We start from the raw sequence: 17,689 nt of genomic DNA, 5'->3' as shown, positions 1-17,689 counted from the left end.
AAAAGTCCCATGACTGACTGACACTGTCAGTCACACTAACCCTACCACTAACCCCAACACTGACTGAGCCTGTGTGCGAACAGGTCATGTGCTGAAGCTGACATTACACATGATGTCTATCTATGAATGTCGATGGCTGTGGCGGAGTTTCTTCTCCGGTCTAGACGCTTCAGAGGAAGTGATAAGCGGGGTGGGGAAATGTTTGGTTGTTGGCAGTGTGGGCTGACAGATAAAAATGGACGCAACAAAAATATCACATTCTGACAATAATGTGCGGGAAACAGCACAAAACTCCTTCCTGCTCCGCAGACATAACATGTCACCGAACTTTAAACATCATTACCTGAATGTAAATCAAGTCTATTTCTACTAGAACCCAAACCGTTTAGAAAATGATTGAATTTGAAGGCAAAATAGGGAGCAAAGGGAGCTGAAATGGGAGAGGAAGGCTATGAAGAATGGAAAAAGGACAATGTTATTTGTGAAGTTTAATGAAGCAGGACGTTCCCACATCACCAAAGGTTAAAAAGAACTTAAGATGTTATTGGCCTGGTGGGTTAGGGTAGAATAAAGGCCACAAGTTCATCAGATGGTGAAGAGCAGACACTTTGCTCCGGAAAGCGTGGGAAGCCAGGGAATAGTTGTATACCACAGATACCTCAGTAATGATCTTATTCTCCATCCATATTGGATAAAGATGAACCACAACTGGCTCTAGCTTACTTAATTTATGTAATGCGAGCTGCCCAATAGGCTGATAATATCTGAACTATGCCATTAAGCAGCAATCTCAAATTACACGGGAATGATGATCTACTGGAAACTGAAGTGGTCACTGATGGTAAGCTCGCATCAAGGGGTCATGAAATACAAGAAGAAGAATTTCATCCCACTGTCCTAACACCATCTCTGCACCGTTCATCTGACTGTCCTAACACCATCTCTGCACCGTTCATCTTACTGTCCTAACACCATCTCTGCACCGTTCATCTTACTGTCCTAACACCATCTCTGCACCGTTCATCTTACTGTCCTAACACCATCTCTGCACTGTTCATCTTACTGTCCTAACACCATCTCTGCACGGTTCATCTTACTGTCCTAACACCATCTCTGCACCGTTCATCTTACTGTCCTAACACCATCTCTGCACCGTTCATCTTACTGTCCTAACACCATCTCTGCACTGTTCATCTTACTGTCCTAACACCATCTCTGCAATACTGTAATTCTTGTGAACTGAACAAAGGCCAGGACTCACCAATGATGGGCAACATAGAACTATTTAATAACCAGTGGAAGTCTGACATTGTTTACTGAAAACAAACGATAAACAGAGGCTGTATTTGTGTTGGAATCACCCTTGATACTTACTGAATGGTATTTCTTATGATATTCAATAATAGAAGATACTAATTGTACTTTCAATTACCAATCTCCTGCCAATTTCCTCCTGCTGCCACGGGCGCTGCTCCACCCTCTGCCGATCTGGGGAAGAATATAGTCAGTTGAACAGTAAAAGACAGCTGGGAATGCCTGTCTGTATCCTCTGTCCACTCTGGACAAGTCCTTACTGGATCAGATCCCGTCGCTGGTCCAAGATCCCATCCACTGTCCACTATTGAAGAGTCTTTAGCCCACGTGACATTACAAGTTCATCTAACCTTCAGAACATTTCCTAGATTTCAGTGCGCACGTTGGGAAATCTCTTCAGCAGGGTGTTGGCTTGTTTGGGGTGCAAGTGTCCTCCCTGGATGCCTGTATGTTCTGGTTTCGCCTTCCTTTCAGCCTGTGAAGAATGGAAATAGATTTGTTTGTTACCAGTATTTTGTGTGTTTGCATGACTTCAACCCTCTAAAGACCTTTCCGTTTTTCCATACCTTTAGGTTTTGCCTTATGAAAGGTGTGATTTTTTTTTACACTATTATCCAGTTTTCACAAGTCCCAGAATCAGCACAACCTCAGATGATATGTCAATCAATAAAGACTTCTATACACAATAATAATACAGCGGATGTACACTGCAAACCATAATAACAAAACAAAAACTCAACATAGAACTGTGCACACATGCAGGGTTCCCACACATTTTCATGGATGAAATTTAAAAACTTTTCCATGACTTTTCTAGGATTCAGAATATAATTTCCATGTAATGTGAGGCGGTGACTGAATCAACACTGACTTGACAATAACAATAAAACAACAATGCCTCTTAGTTGGATTTCAGTGCTTGAGAGTCACAGCGTCACATGACATGGGTCACATGACATGGAAGCTATTGAAATAAAACATGAATTTTCAGTAAAAATACTATACAAGAAGCACTAAGATCGACTCGATTAGAGCTAATCTCCGCCAACATCCACACCGGCAGCCATGAAGGCCACATGTTTTGCCTCTAGGCTGCAACTGCAGGTGCTGTTTGAGCGCGACAACAAAAACTGCGCTGCGAAGGCAAAGCAAAGCAAAGTTGGCTTCGTATTATCGGCTCTATTTATCGGCTAAAATGTAATTATCGGAATAATAAATAACCTAAAATGGCCCATATCAGCCGATAATTTCTCATTTGAATATCGTGCATCCCTAATTTTACTAATTCCATTAGTTTTCCAGGCCTGGAAAATGAGATTTTGAAATTCCATGTCTTTTCCAGGTTTTCCATGACTGTGGGAGCCCTGCACATGTCTTTGAATTGTGCTAGAAGTGATTTGAAGCTTTTGGGCAGTGTTCGTTTTGCTAGGAATTGTGTTTTTCCTGCCAAAGCAGAAAGCAGGCTAAGCCTAAACCCGCCCAACTCATGAAAACTGTCCCAAATTCTGTCCACCCACCCAAGCCCATTTTTCCCATAATGCCCAATCTGCCCCATCTAGCAACACTGCTCCATCTCAGAGCCAAGCCTCTGAATCAGACACTCCAATTGGCTTTCACCCATCACTGGAGCCAATAGGAGTTTAGAATGTAGAGTTACGTCACCAACAAAGATGGTGGCTGACAATAGATAGATATACATACAGAGCAAGCAAGCAATGCACCAGGCAAAAGGCACATGCTTCTTTACAACTTTTTTTATTCGGGAGGATCACGCTATTCCCACCCGTTCCCTGCTCCGACCCTCGTGTTGGTGGGCAGGGAATCTACCGCTACACTACCCGGACGCCCCACGTTTTACAACCTTTCATATTACGTGGCACTAGGCGATTTTACACGTTGGCAGCGTTAAATAGCAGTAAAACTGGCGTTTCTCTGCTGCAACCCCAATTATTAGCTCATTCCCATGGCAGAGTATTAAAGCCCCTGGAAACCCAAATCCACAATAACCTTCTAACTACGGTATGTAATTTATATGTCTTATGTGCATAATAGTAAGCATCTAAAAGTTTTAGACATTAGTTTCAATCCAAATCTTAAATATTGCCATTTAAGTGTTTTGACTGTTTTCTGATGTTGGGTTTGAAGTAAGCGTGGTTATTGCTCAAGACTTATTATTACACAATAAGCTGTGTAGAGCCCGACCGGTATATCACTCCACGGATATTATCAACCGATATCGGCCGATAACCGATATATCGTTATCGGCCGCTGGTGTGTACATAGGAAAAGAGCTGATGTCGGTGGGGTGTATTGGTGTGGATGGTAACATACCTGGGCCTTCTCTACACATGTGTAGAAGTCTTTCATTTGTTTGGAGCACAGCTCGTCAACAAAGTTGTTCTGCTTCCAACAGGCCATCATGAGCGATATCTCTGTGATGCAAGTGGCCTCTGTGGGGGGAAAAAACGTTCATGTTCACCCTCATCATCAACTCTGCCGCCAAATACAGGAAAGCTAAAGGAAGCACTGCTAATTAGTGCGTCCAAAAGCTCTAGATTGACGTCATTATGTAGCATTATTCTTGGTAGAGGAGATGATAACTTCTTCTTGTACAGTGTGTCAACTGAAACAAGGAAATGGGTTAATCCCGTTTACAACTGGCCAGCCCGAGGAGGATGTACTCAATGAGAAGAATGTTCGGGTACTTATCGGTGTGAGAGTACGGTAGCCAGGCAGAAATTGTGTGACCCAACTGATCGGTGAACACCACCTGTTTTGCCAATAGGCCGACTGCAGTCAACAAGGCCAATATTGGACGATACCGATACCGATATACGGCAGATATCTGGGTGCCTCCCTAGAACACGAGTCATAATTGCCTGGCTTGCTGCCTGTGTGCCTGAGGAAGTAACCCCAGTGCACTGGAATGCCTAAATGGAATGGAACCATCATTAATGGTATTGGGTTACTGCTTTACTTCCAGCTTTACCACCCTCAAAACGGTTGGTGTGAAAAGGGTCTATCCACCTTATTTCTAGCTGCCATGATGTGACGTGGGTGCTTCTTCCGGTGCCCGCCCCCCGTTATGTTGCTGACAGCCTGACACGAGTCTCGCTGGCCAGCCTCCCCTCCCGACACAGACACAACATAGCAAGTGTGCCCCTCTGTAAACGACAGCTGCAGGCGAACGGAGCAACACTTCCAGCTTGCAGAAAATCTCGTCGATAAATATCCCGAGTTGTTGAAAGAGCAACAGAAATAGCGGATGTGATAGATAAAATTATTACATTCCCTCAAATAAGTCGTCAAACGAGTGACAAGCAACTTTTTTTACTAGGGATGCACCGATATGAAAATTTTGGCCGATGCCGATAACCGATATTAACATTGCTGTTATGGCCGATAATCGATATTTACCGATGTCGATATGATCTGTATAAAACCACATTTTTATGATCATCACATTTTGTACATACTGAAAAACACATGTTAACACTGAATTTGAAAAAGTTATGCATTTCTTTTTGGCAAAGCCTTTGGAAAAGCCCATAAATCATAGATTTACTGCATTATTTCATATCAATGTGAAGAATTTGGCTGATAATGATAACCGATATTAACATTGCAACATCTGACCGATACCGATATGACCGATATGTTAAAAAAATTACTAACATCGACCGATACCGATATGATTGCCGATATATCGTGCATCCCTATTTTTTACCCCAGCGTCGGAGTTTTGAGGAGGAAATGGCAAGCTGCGACAATCAGTCACGTTCAGACTGGACCTTGCACCCATAATTATTTTACAGCAGGGCACTCAAAAATAAGGTGGATAGTAGCTGTGACCCTTAACTATCTTACCGTTAGTTGTTTGTAATGTTGTAAAACAATTTGTGCTTGTTCTACTGTCAGGGTTCAGTAGTGAGAAAAATGCCAGCACTCCTTCCTCAGCGTCACAACACTGAGGAAGACCTGGTTAGGGTTAAGCACTCCTTCCTCAGCGTCACAACACTGAGGAAGACCTGGTTAGGGTTAAGCAGCTTTTGGCTGAAACGTCTGTTTCTGCCCTGATTGAGGAACTATTAAAACCTGTGAAAGGACATTTGGAGTTCTGGCATTTTTATCACTACTGAACTCTTTGCTTGCCCTGCACCCGAGTGAGTTTTTTATCTATTTTGAGTGTGCTCGCTACCGGTGAGTTTCTATTCTACTGTCAGGGTTCCCACACTTTCTTAAACATCAAATTCAATTACTTTTTAAGAAGTTTCCAGGGCCAAGGAAAAACCCAAAAAGGACTTCAAAGGACTTCAAATTCAAGGACTCAACATTCGAGGGGTGGGTAGGGGGAGTGGCTGGGGAGGACGTGGGGTCAGGGTTCTGATCTAGGGATGTTCATCAATAATCGATAATCGAGAATTGATTGTTGAGGAATGAATTCGATCACGTGGAATTTTTATCGATTATTATTATTTTATTTTTTTGCGGACTAGGTTTGGGTGGAATTCGTTCCTCCTCACCCCACTCCATTGCACAGCCGACTAACATGAGGTGGAGCTTCATATAGTCTCTAGTTTTCTGGCTGGGCACGGGCCTTTGTGCCAACAAAACTGTTTTAAACATGGGGAATTCACACCGGCATGCGCTGGGGACACAAACAAATGCACCCAGCGGTCTGCGGACCTCAGTGAGGCTGTTATAACTATGACACTTCGTACACTTCTTTCCTAATTTTCAACAAAGTGTGAGTAACGGTACACGTGTTTAAGTGAATTCAAGTCGTTTTAACGTTATGAACTATGAAGTAGTAGCAGCAGTCAGCATGGACTCAGCTAGCCTTTAGCTGTAAACGCCCACCTGAATCAATTCACACACATCTCGTGGGTAATAATATCCACGCGTCGGACTGAGAGCAGCTGGATGCAACTCGACCATCAGGACAGATGAGTTCTTTGTCACGAGTTTATAAGCCTGGAAGGCGCAGCCGGTGAGCTGAGTACTACTTTCAAAATGTGAGTACAGTAGCCTAGCTAGCTAGTGTAAGGCTGTGTGACTATGGACTGTGGTTGTCAACGTTACCGCGGGCGCGCTCATGACGTTATAAGGACGCGCCGAGCTCAGGCCTGTTGATTTGACACTTGTGCTGTCAGCTAAGCTGGAAGATGCCGACTGCCTTACATCATGTAACCTGACATGTAACATGTTTGTTTACCTGGCCACAGCGCTAGTGTCTGATATTCTTACTACCCAGCGGCATCGCCATTATAGCTGGCCGAGAACGCGCAACGTTCTTACCAGACCAGAGTAAAAATATATATATATAATTATAATTATTATTATTACGCTATCGATAATCGATAATTGATCGTTAATTTTCCCGAATTTCGATTATGGAAATTGATTCAAAATGAACATCCCTATTCTGATCCGATTCACAAATTTTGCATAATAGCAGACTGGAGTGTTGGCCTTGAGGAGGTCTGCACTCTCTGAGTGCACTTCTAGTTACCGTTATAACCAGTGGCGGCCGGCCACTAGAGGGCGCCAGGGCGCCGCCCCACCTATAGCCACATGAAGCAGGGGAAAATAAAACGTATATATAGGCCTATATAGGCCTATATAGCCTTTTTTTTTTTTTTTTGAGTGAGGTGAATATTAGATAGTGAGTATATAATCTGCAATAAATATGTAGATTCATAATGGTACATGTGTACTGTTTTGGGTCAACTACTTTCTGCCACGGACGCCGTCCGGGGACTTCCTGCTTCCAGCAGTGCTAATCGTGCGTTCCTTTATCGCAAAATAACTGGGATGTGGAGGCTATATGACATCACATCCGTTTTGTTATCGTTCCATTTGCAGAAAACTTGAGCTGGGAAGTTCACTGTTCATTGGTCAGATCCAGTCGCTAGCCAGGCTAGCCATTGTTAGCAATAACAATTGACAACATGGCATTTCGCGGCATTTTGCGCATACAAACACTGCAGCCCCATGTCCTTGTCCACACAGATGGAAGTTAGGCAGTGCTGTGTGTACAGCTGATTTAATGACACACAAACAAAACAGAAGTGCTAAACAATATTACTACGATTACTACTACTGTTGTTGCGCGGCGCAGCCATCTTGGATTTGTGAGGTTGGGGCTGCTGAGGCTCCTACTTGTTTGGAATGGGAAATACCAGCTCTGATGACGTCACCGCCCAGCTCATGACCTTTGAAGTCGTAAGATTACCAGTTCCCAGTTATAAAGGAATGCACGATAAGCCAGGATCTGTGTAAATTGCACATGCGCTGTTCGCTCTCAAAACAAAGGGATTCAGGGCGCTGGTATCTAGCGCCCAGGTGGAGGTGGGGCCAGGTAGAGCGACAGCAATGCATTCTTGACGGACTCTCTATTTGCATGCACAAACTTGCTTTCCTCATAGGTAATGTAGCCCAATGTAACTCATTCACATGCTGTGGGAAGTCCTTCTTCCAAAGTGTTTATGCCATGTGCTTTTCAAGTAAATATGGATGCTAAAGGGAAGTTTGATGTAGAGATCAGAGGGCTGCTGACCAGGTTACTGTGTATATTTCTGTAATCTGCTCCGTGATTGATATGCCTACTAATCTGTTTGCCCATATGATTCAGAAGGTACTAGTAGGCTAATGTCCGTTACTACTTGCTTGATTTAGGGCTGGAGTGGATGATAATTCAATAGCATATTATTGTTTGTTGTCTTTCAGTATCATCGTGATGATATGAAGTTATTTTAATAGTGACATTTCTGCTGTCTAAATTGATGATGACAAGCAAATGTTACTTAAAAACTGATCAAATGAGGTATGTCAGGAATATTATTTGAAAATGTAAGGTTTGTTTGACATCACCATTCAGTTCAATCAGATGAACACTGATTTTGCATACGTGAAACATATGATATTGATATTGAGAATAATCCTTATGATTATAATATTAATTTCAAACCCATAATTCACATATAGGATTTCAAGGACGAATGGGAACCCCGAGTAAAACAAATGCAATGTTGTTCTACTGTTGTTGACCCCATTGAAAGTCACTCTGAGTCTGGGTGTCACGGTTAGCAGCTAGCTACAAAAAATAGGTGGACTGTCAATGGAAAAGGGGTTATTAGGTTACCTCCTTTCTTCATTCTGCGGTTCGCCACAGCATCTTTTAGAGCCAGAGCCTTGTTGGGTTTGAGGACGGGTTTCCCGTGCTGTCTACTGAGCAGTCTGGCGACCTTCTCCTGGAAGGCGATGCCTCCCTGCGATGCAGCCATTTCACCGCCAACAAGCACACTAACGTGACTCACTGTAACACTTACTAACGCTAAATAGGCCTACTAGAGACAGTAACGTTAGCTGGTAAACTGCGACGACATGGATTTACAGAAAATAGATTGGAGAAGGTCTGCATATCACTTCACATCGTTTCCTCAGCCGAGTGTGGGCGGCGCCATTAGCCGTAAAGTGCGTTGAGTATTGTCGTAAAGCCCAGCCCAGAAAGCCTCTGTTGCGTTCAATGGTGTCGGAATTCCCAAGATTACCCTACTAGTTGTGCGCACGTATTCCATTGACTGGAGGGACGCATTCCAACAATGATTCCAACCTGATTCCAACATTACAGGCTACCAAGGATGGACGGGATGTGATATTTCTTCCCCATGATGGCGAAGGCTAGGCGAAGGCATGACCCGCCCCTGTCTGCCTCTAATTGACTGACTGCACTCGGCTGCTTTCGCCTGATTCCCAGGCGAACCAGAAGGCTACTTCCCGAAAATAGTGTCCGCTGTTTATCTCCCTTTCTGCTGCAGCATGTTGAATAAATACATGTCCAGTTTAGTTTGGGGTTCCTCTGCCTTTCCGACATGCTGCCACTCCGAACGTTAACTTCCATTATTCGGACTGGCGGTCGTTCACCTTAGAAGCCGCAATGCCGACCTTAGGTTTAGGCGTGGGGGTGGGAGAGGTTAGGGTCTGGGGGAGGTTAGGTTTAGGCATGGGGGGAGGTTAGGTTTGGCGTGGGGGCTGGGAGAGGTTAGTGAAAAACGGGGAATATAGACCCCCTTTCTGAGTGCCGATATTTCGGAGTGGCAGAACGTCGGAGTGGCAGCACGTCGGAGTGGCAGCATGTAACCGTTCAGTTTGAACAACACCCGTTCTGATCATTATAGAGCAAGATGATCGCTTCCACTCCACAACACTGCATTTATGTAGGCTACGTTGCATATTTGCGGACCAGATGGCCACTATCTATGGCCACTATCCTGAAAGTCACATTCGTTAGTTACTCTGGACTGGAGTTACTTCCGGTGTTGTTGCTACGCAACGCGGGGGATACGAAGCTAATCTCTGCTCTCATGAGTTACGCCCATTGACGCCAAACTCAATCCAAACACCTGTCCGTTTTACTGTTGTCTTGCTTGTCACTTAGTGCACACGACTGCTATAACATGAGTTTAGACCGTATGAATCAGTGGGGGGTTTTCTAAAATTCGGACTAAAAACCCAAGCTCAGACCACGTAGGCCTACGTGTCTTGTTGGTTTACAAAATTGCTCATTGTTTTGAATGGCGAGTGACCCCCAGTTCCGCCCCCTGAGCTGTCCCCCTTGCTTGTGTGACGTCAGAGTAACCTTACAAATCGGCTTGGAGCAAAAACAAAAAATAAAAACGTGGGGGGAAATCGAAAATTAGATCCCCCCCAAACATAACCCCCCCTCCCCCCCCTTGCTTTTTATTTGAACAACACAAATTAATCTGGCACTTTACAGGTTTGATCATGATGGTCAGGAAAGGAAAATAATGAAAAAACATGACTCACCTTATTCAGATGATATAAATGTACAGTAGGTTTATATCGGGATAATATAAATGCAAATAATCAGTGTGCCTTTCTGTGAACTCCATTGGGTATACATGCAATGTTGGCTAGTTTCCTGTGGAAAAGATACACTGTAGGCTACTTATGTACGTGCTTAGCCTATGGCAACATGACATTCAATAAAATGTAGGGCAAGTCTTAACATCAGCCTACTATTTCTCAAGGCGTGGAATCAGGGCTGCAGCGTAGGCAGATTAGTGCTGTGTTTGTACTGTACCATGTCAGGTTTTGTACTCCTCACACCAGGATGCATCTTTGCTTTCTGGATGGCAGCCCTGCCGTAAGCTTGAAGCTCATGAAAGTTTTGATTAAGACTGAGTCACAGAGGTGTTGCTTCAATTCTGTGGTAATTTTGAGTCTTTAGCCAGGGCCGCTGGAAGTCATTTTAAGCAGGGGGTGCTGGGAGGAAGGGACTCTCGGTGGGGCCCGCAAGGGCCCCGCCGAAAAAAATTTGGGTGTTTTTTTTTTACATTTTTTTGCCATATTTAGAGGAATATCTCATTTTAAATCAACATTAGGATACTGTTGTGATGTAATTATTCAGTATTTTCTCCTTTTCTCACTCATTCAGAGCAAAGAGGGAGATATATAGCATGATGATAATGCTCTATATCTCCCTATTTGCTCTGAATACAGCAGTTAACATTACACAGACTTAACATGATAGAAATATTATCAGCAAACTTAATGACTAGACTAATTATTCTGATCTGAATGGCATATATCAAGAAACATTGACTCCTCTCTTTGCTGTATAGTGGGAGGTGCATTTTTGAGTAGGCTATTAAAATAGCATGTCAAGTTCACATTTCTTTATTGCCAGATTAAACAATTCGTATTGGTTGTTGGTTGGTTCAACACAACATGTGCGTGCATGCGCGCTTCTTCTTCTTCTCTAGCCTACAAGCATGTAACTTCCTTGATTGTTATTGTTGATAATTCTATTTAAATAGGCTACATTTTCATTTCCCGAACATTCTTAAACAAGAAAGGAACATAGTGCACTGCAAAATATTTTTAATTACATTTGTAAAAAAAAAAAAAAAAAAAAAAAAAATTTTTTTTTTTTTTGGAAAAAATCTAGGGGGTGCTGCAGCACCTGCAGCACCCCTACTTCCCGCGGGCCTGTCTTTAGCAACCATCTTATTAATCCCTGGTGTTGAGCTTCCCTTTGCCATCATTGTTCCTCTTTACCAATGCAGTTTGACTGGCATAAGGTTCATGATTTTCAAGACTAAATTGATCATTTTTGTGACCGATGCTCGATGGTGGTCTCTGGTTTTGATGGTCTTTGGTCTCTGGATCTCTGTTAGTTGTCTCATGTTGCTTTGAAAATCTGCATAAAAGTGCTGATTGTCAGAGGTATAGAGAGCCGCAGGGATGACGTATTTTTGTAGGCTGAATGCGGAAGTCCCGAACTTCCTGGTTCCACACTGTTTTTGTCTATGGGATTTTTGAATGGGTTTTTGGCGATATGCTTCAAATAATGTCTGTGGGCAACGCAAGTTTAATCAAACGCGAACCAAGGTTCAGCGGGATAATCTTCACACATGAGGACCACTTTCATGAGTTTTGTAGCGTAAATGCGAGCCCTAGAAGTAAAATGCTCGAGCTAAGCTAATCCTGAACTACACACTGTCGCATAGGCTTCACGTCACGTCAGCAGTCAACCTGGACTGTTGTTGATGTATGCACTGATTACCTCGGGCTGAACGGGGCTGAACCAGGTGAGGGAAAGAGAATTTCCGTGTTCGCCCTTTGAAGTGGTGACGTTATTGACGTATATATCCACATCGACTCAGCAGTGTAGTCTCATTTAGCCGTTTGCTAGCTAGCCGCCCGTTTAACGGCATGTAAAAGCTTCAAAACTCATAAAAGTGGTCTTCATGTGTGAAGATGATGTTACTAAACACTGGTTCGCGTTTGATTAAGCCAGCGTTGCCCAGAGAGATTATTAGAAGCATCGCGCCAAAAACCCATTCAAAACTCCCATAGGCGAAAACTGTATGGAACCAGGGGCGTTAGCATCGATGATTTCCGGACTCGTTACTGCGGCTCTCTATTTTAAAGCTGACATACAGTACTGTTAAGTTGGCATTAAACTGTATATATGACTGGCCTGTGTAGCTGTTGTTAGAATTGTGATTTACCTAAAAGTTCTACTTGTTTTTATGTGGTATTTTTGTTATTTTGTCCACCACAGCCTTATGCCATATGACTAGGCAGCCTTTTTGCTACATTTCTCTTTATATCATGATGTAAGGAGAAGTCTAGATGAACAGAATCATCTATCTTGAAAGACTGTTTCTGCACAAAGGGCATGTGATGCTAATTTGTTCTCTACCTCCCCTCCCCCCATCCGCACGCACGCACGCACGCACGCACGCACGCACGCACGCACGCACACACACACACACACACACACACACACACACACACACACACACACACACACACACACACACACACACACACACACACACACACACACACACACACACACACACACACACACACACACACACACACACACACACACACACACACACACACACACACACACACACACACACACACACCTCTCCCTTCCTTCCTCAGGTTTCCAGTGGTAATACTGTAGCTGGAGACTCACCAGCTCTTCTGGGAGCTCTCTGCTATTCTCTGTCTCTGCATGTTCTTACCTGGAGGAATGATGCATCAGAGCACTTGGCAAAATATGGGCTTGATACTGCCAGGATCAGTTGATCCTTAGTTATTCAGAAACCTTTGTGTCAGTGGTCCCTGGGGCCAACACACAGTCAAATCAACCCAGTCCAAAAGTGTGTGTGTGTGTGTGTGTGTGTGTGTGTGTGTGTGTGTGTGTGTGTGTGTGTGTGTGTGTGTGTGCGCGTGCGCGCGCGCGTGTGTTGTGTGCACATTTTCTCAATAACAAAAGGGCAAAAGGCACAGTAGAAGCTTTATGAACATTGAACCTTCGACCCTTGAAGACATCTTAGAGCTTGAACACACACGCTAACACACACGCACGCACGCACGCACGCGCACGCACACACACACACACACACACACACACACACACACACACACACACACACACACACACACACACACACACACACACACACACACACACACACACACACACACACACACACACACACACACACACACTTTTGGACTGGGTTGATTTGAGTGTGTGTTGGCCCCAGGGACCACTGACACAAAGGTTTCTAAATAACCAAGGATCAACTGATCCTGGCAGTATCAGTATATATAAGTACAGTATATATAACTGTATTTTGTGAGGAAGTGAACTGATAAATTGCGCTCACACACACACACTCAGTTTTACCCAGTTTATATTTTCAAAAATCTAACTTCAGGCACGTGTTAGGTGCTTGTCTGAAGAGACACATTATATAATAACTTACTTTTGCCAACATATCAGATAGATCATGAAGTGATTGGTCAAACAACAGCAGGGACAAATGACGAATCAGGTTCTGACACATCCAAGATATTTCTGTGTAATTATGAGACAGTTTTGAGAAGATCCACGTCAACAGAGCTGACAGTCTAGCTGCCAAAGTGTCTGCCAGTCACCACAAATATTCTTCTTCTGTACCGCAGAGCATGAAATACAAGAAGAGAGGACTCGAATCCTGTGTTTCGTGTGTTTGGGTATGTTCATCACTGTTGAGGGGAACTGTAAATCCTTCATCTCGTTAGGTAGCCTACTCTGCAAGAGAGAGCCATGATGTTAGGTAGCCTACTCTGCAAGAGAGATCCATGATGTTAGGTAGCCTCTGCAAGAGAGAGAGCCATGGTGTTAGGTAGCCTACTCTGCAAGAGAGAGAGCCATGATGTTAGGTAGTCTACTCTGCAAGAGAGAGAGCCATGATGTTAGGTAGCCTACTCTGCAAGAGAGAGCCATGATGTTAGGTAGTCTACTCTGCAAGAGAGAGCCATGATGTTAGGTAGCCTACTCTGCAAGAGAGAGAGCCATGATGTTAGGTAGTCTACTCTGCAAGAGAGAGCCATGATGTTAGGTAGCCTACTCTGCAAGAGAGAGCCATGGTGTTAGGTAGCCTACTCTGCGAGAGAGAGCCATGATGTTAGGTAGCCTACTCTGCAAGACAGAGCCATGATGTTAGCCTACTCTGCAAGAGAGAGCCATGGTGTTAGGTAGCCTACTCTGCAAGAGAGAGCCTTGATGTTAGGTAGCCTACTCTGCAAGAGAGAGCCTTGATGTTAGGTAGCCTACTCTGTAAGAGAGAGCCATGGTGTTAGGTAGCCTACTCTGCAAGAGAGAGCCTTGATGTTAGGTAGCCTACTCTGTGAGAGAGAGCCATGATGTTAGGTAGCCTACTCTGTAAGAGAGAGCCATGATCCATGTTGCCTATGCGTCTCTAAATGGAAGCAGAACAGGATAGGCAGTGATGTTGATGTAAACATAAAGGAGGGGAAATATCATAGACCCAATAAAATATGGACGTAGGTACCGTGATGTGATGTCACTTGCCATTGCCATTGGTTTGGCATTTTGGCCGTCACCATCTTTTTTCTTGTCTTTTTGAGCCAGAAGCAGCTAACGTGAAGCTGACGTGAAGCAGCTAATATGAAGCAGCTAATGTGAAGCTAACGTGAAGCAGCTAACGTGAAGCAGCTAACGTGAAGCAGCTAACGTGAAGCTAACGTGAAGCAGCTAACGTGAAGCAGCTAACGTGAAGCAGCTAACGTGAAGCAGCTAACGTGAAGCTGCTAACGTGAAGCTAACGTGAAGCAGCTAACGTGAAGCAGCTAACGTGAAGCAGCTAACATGAAGCTAACATGAAGCAGCTAACGTGAAGCAGCTAACGTGAAGCTAACGTGAAGCAGCTAATGAGAAGAAGCTAACGTGAGACTATAGGGCTTTCCCACAGAGCCACCATGCTATTGGTCTGTGATCGGTGAGCTGAGTGATCACTGGACAGGCGACTGCCTGCCTGTAATCATGCTGCAAAGCATAGTCTGCTTTATCATATATTTTGTGATACCGTCGAAATGAGAATGTAACAGGAGGGTTCAGCACCCTGGATAACCATCTGACGGAAAGTATCATGTTGATCCGACCTTCAGAAGAAAAGTTAGAGAAATTTGAACGTTTCTTAACAAGCCTCTATCTAGCCTCCATCATTGCCTCGAACCACTCTCTCACTCATCAACCCACAAGCCAATTGCCCATTCTGTACTAACAGTTCCTATTGAAGAGAGAGCTCCCTATAGTGTGTGTGTGTGTGTGTGTGTGTGTGTGTGTGTGTGTGTGCACGTGCGCGTGTGAGGGTGCAGAGTAGAGTGTGTGTGTGTGTGTGTGTGTGTGTGTGTGTGTGTGTGTGTGTGTGTGTGTGTGTGTGTGTGTGTGTGTGTGTGCAGAGTAGAGGGGTCGCTGTGTTTAGTGTTGAATTATTGACGAGGGCATAGAGGGTCTGGGGAAAGCCACAGCTGGTATATTGTGTGTAGGGGTCCGGGAATGAGGCAAAGAGGAAGTCTGTGTGTGTGTGTGTGTGTGTGTGTGTGTGTGTGTGTGTGTGTGTGTGTGTGTGTGTGTGTGTGTGTGTGTTTGTGTGTGTGTGTGTGTGTGTGTGTGTGCGCGTGTGTGTGCGTGATGAGGGTTGCAGGGGTGCCTCACCCCCCCCCCCCCCATCCCCATCCCCATTGAGTGCTGGTACATAATCACAGCTGTTAGTGATGCAGAAGAGACAGAATGGAACATGTTTGGGAAATTTGCTATTGTCTTTCAAAAATATTTATTACACTATAGAATTTTGCCAAAAGTGGACCACAATAGTTTCCTTAGTGGTGTGCAGCCTATAATACATTTGCTCTAATTGACTGCTAACGTTAGTATTATAGAGATTTGGTGGGACCCGGCTGTTTGGTATCTGGGGGGATCTTGGTTCTGATGACTGAACTGGCCTCTGTTAACGTTTCCGGCACCACGTCGACAGTCTGCTTCTCCTCGTCCTCCAGATCCAGCTTCATTATTGATCCAATAGTGGGTTCCATCGACTGCTGTTATAGTCGCAGCCACGGCAGTGCCCCCACTGGCAGTGCCCCCACTGGCAGCTTCCAGCATCACATGCTGAGTGTCTCCTGCCACCCCATCATCCTGCATCACATGTGGGCTCTCTCCTGTCAGCCCACTGGCAGGTCCATTATCTAGCTCTGCATGTAGACTCGGGACTTGCCTGTCATGACTCGGGACTTGCCTGTCATGACTCGGGACTTGCCTGTCTTGACTCGGGACTTGCCTGTCATGACTCGGGACTTGCCTGTCTTGACTCGGGACTTGCCTGTCTTGACTCGGGACTTGCTGTCATGACTCGGGACTTGCCTGTCTTGACTCGGGACTTGCCTGTCTTGATTCGGGACTTGCTGTCATGACTCGGGACTTGCCTGTCTTGACTCGGGACTTGCCTGTCTTGACTCGGGACTTGCCTGTCTTGACTCGGGACTTGCCTGTCATGACTCGGGACTTGCTGTCATGACTCGGGACTTGCCTGTCTTGACTCGGGACTTGCCTGTCTTGACTTGGGACTTGCCTGTCATGACTTGGGACTTGCCTGTGTCTTGACTCGGGACTTGCCTGTCATGACTTGGGACTTGCCTGTCATGACTTGGGACTTGCCTGTCATGACTCGGGACTTGCCTGTCATGACTTGGGACTTGCCTGTCATGACATGGGACTTGCCTGTCTTGACTCGGGACTTGCCTGTCATGACTTGGGACTTGCCTGTCATGACATGGGACTTGCATGTCTTGACTCGGGACTTGCTGTCATGACTCGGGACTTGCCTGTCATGACTTGGGACTTGCCTGTCATGACTCGGGACTTGCCTGTCTTGACTCGGGACTTGCCTGTCATGACTTGGGACTTGCCTGTCATGACTTGGGACTTGCCTGTCATGACTCGGGACTTGCCTGTCATGACTTGGGACTTGCCTGTCATGACATGGGACTTGCCTGTCTTGACTTGAGCCTTGCCTGTCATGACTCGGGACTTGCCTGTCATGACTTGGGACTTGCCTGTACATATACATAGCTTTTGAATTGGGAGCTGGGCAGAACGAAAGACAGAAATGCAGAAAGAAAGAGAAGCCAGTGTCTGTGTGAGAATGAAGCCAAAGCCAGAGTGAGGTGAAGGGGAGAGCGGTGGGAGAGCATCAGACTGAATTGATTATCTCTAGACCATTAGCTAATGAAGCTCCCACTGCCTCGCACAGACACGCCGCTGAGTCATACTGCTTCTTATGAGTGAGGGAGTGTTGAAGGCAATATTAAACATTATCGTATCAAACATATAATATCAAAGTGCGCATTTGACAGGAAGATATAATTAATAATCCAAACAAGTTCATTTCGTCTATCTATTATTAACTATTAGAGTTTTCTTATTGAAAGACTGTGTGTATTTTGTCATACCTGACAGTTTCGACAGCTGCTTCCT

At 44.8% G+C, this 17,689-nt stretch overlaps 1 protein-coding gene across 1 annotated transcript; it reads right to left on the bottom strand.

The window, feature by feature from the left end:
• Window positions 1-1,166: 1,166 nt before the first annotated feature.
• LOC310772128 (small ribosomal subunit protein mS37-like) lies at window positions 1,167-8,759 on the bottom strand. The gene is made up of 3 exons (XM_083664583.1): window positions 8,459-8,759; window positions 3,646-3,764; window positions 1,167-1,789 (listed from the first exon to the last, which is right to left on the bottom strand). Exons 1-3 carry the CDS (start codon window positions 8,598-8,600, stop codon window positions 1,679-1,681), a joined length of 372 nt encoding a protein of 123 aa, XP_083520709.1. The 5' UTR covers window positions 8,601-8,759; the 3' UTR covers window positions 1,167-1,678.
• Window positions 8,760-17,689: the final 8,930 nt, after the last annotated feature.

This window comes from Poromitra crassiceps (genome assembly GCF_964638095.1).
Source record: "Poromitra crassiceps genome assembly, contig: HAP1_SCAFFOLD_2041, whole genome shotgun sequence".
In the NCBI taxonomy this organism is placed as follows: domain Eukaryota; kingdom Metazoa; phylum Chordata; class Actinopteri; order Beryciformes; family Melamphaidae; genus Poromitra; species Poromitra crassiceps.
This window is presented reverse-complemented; position numbering and strand designations above follow the sequence as displayed.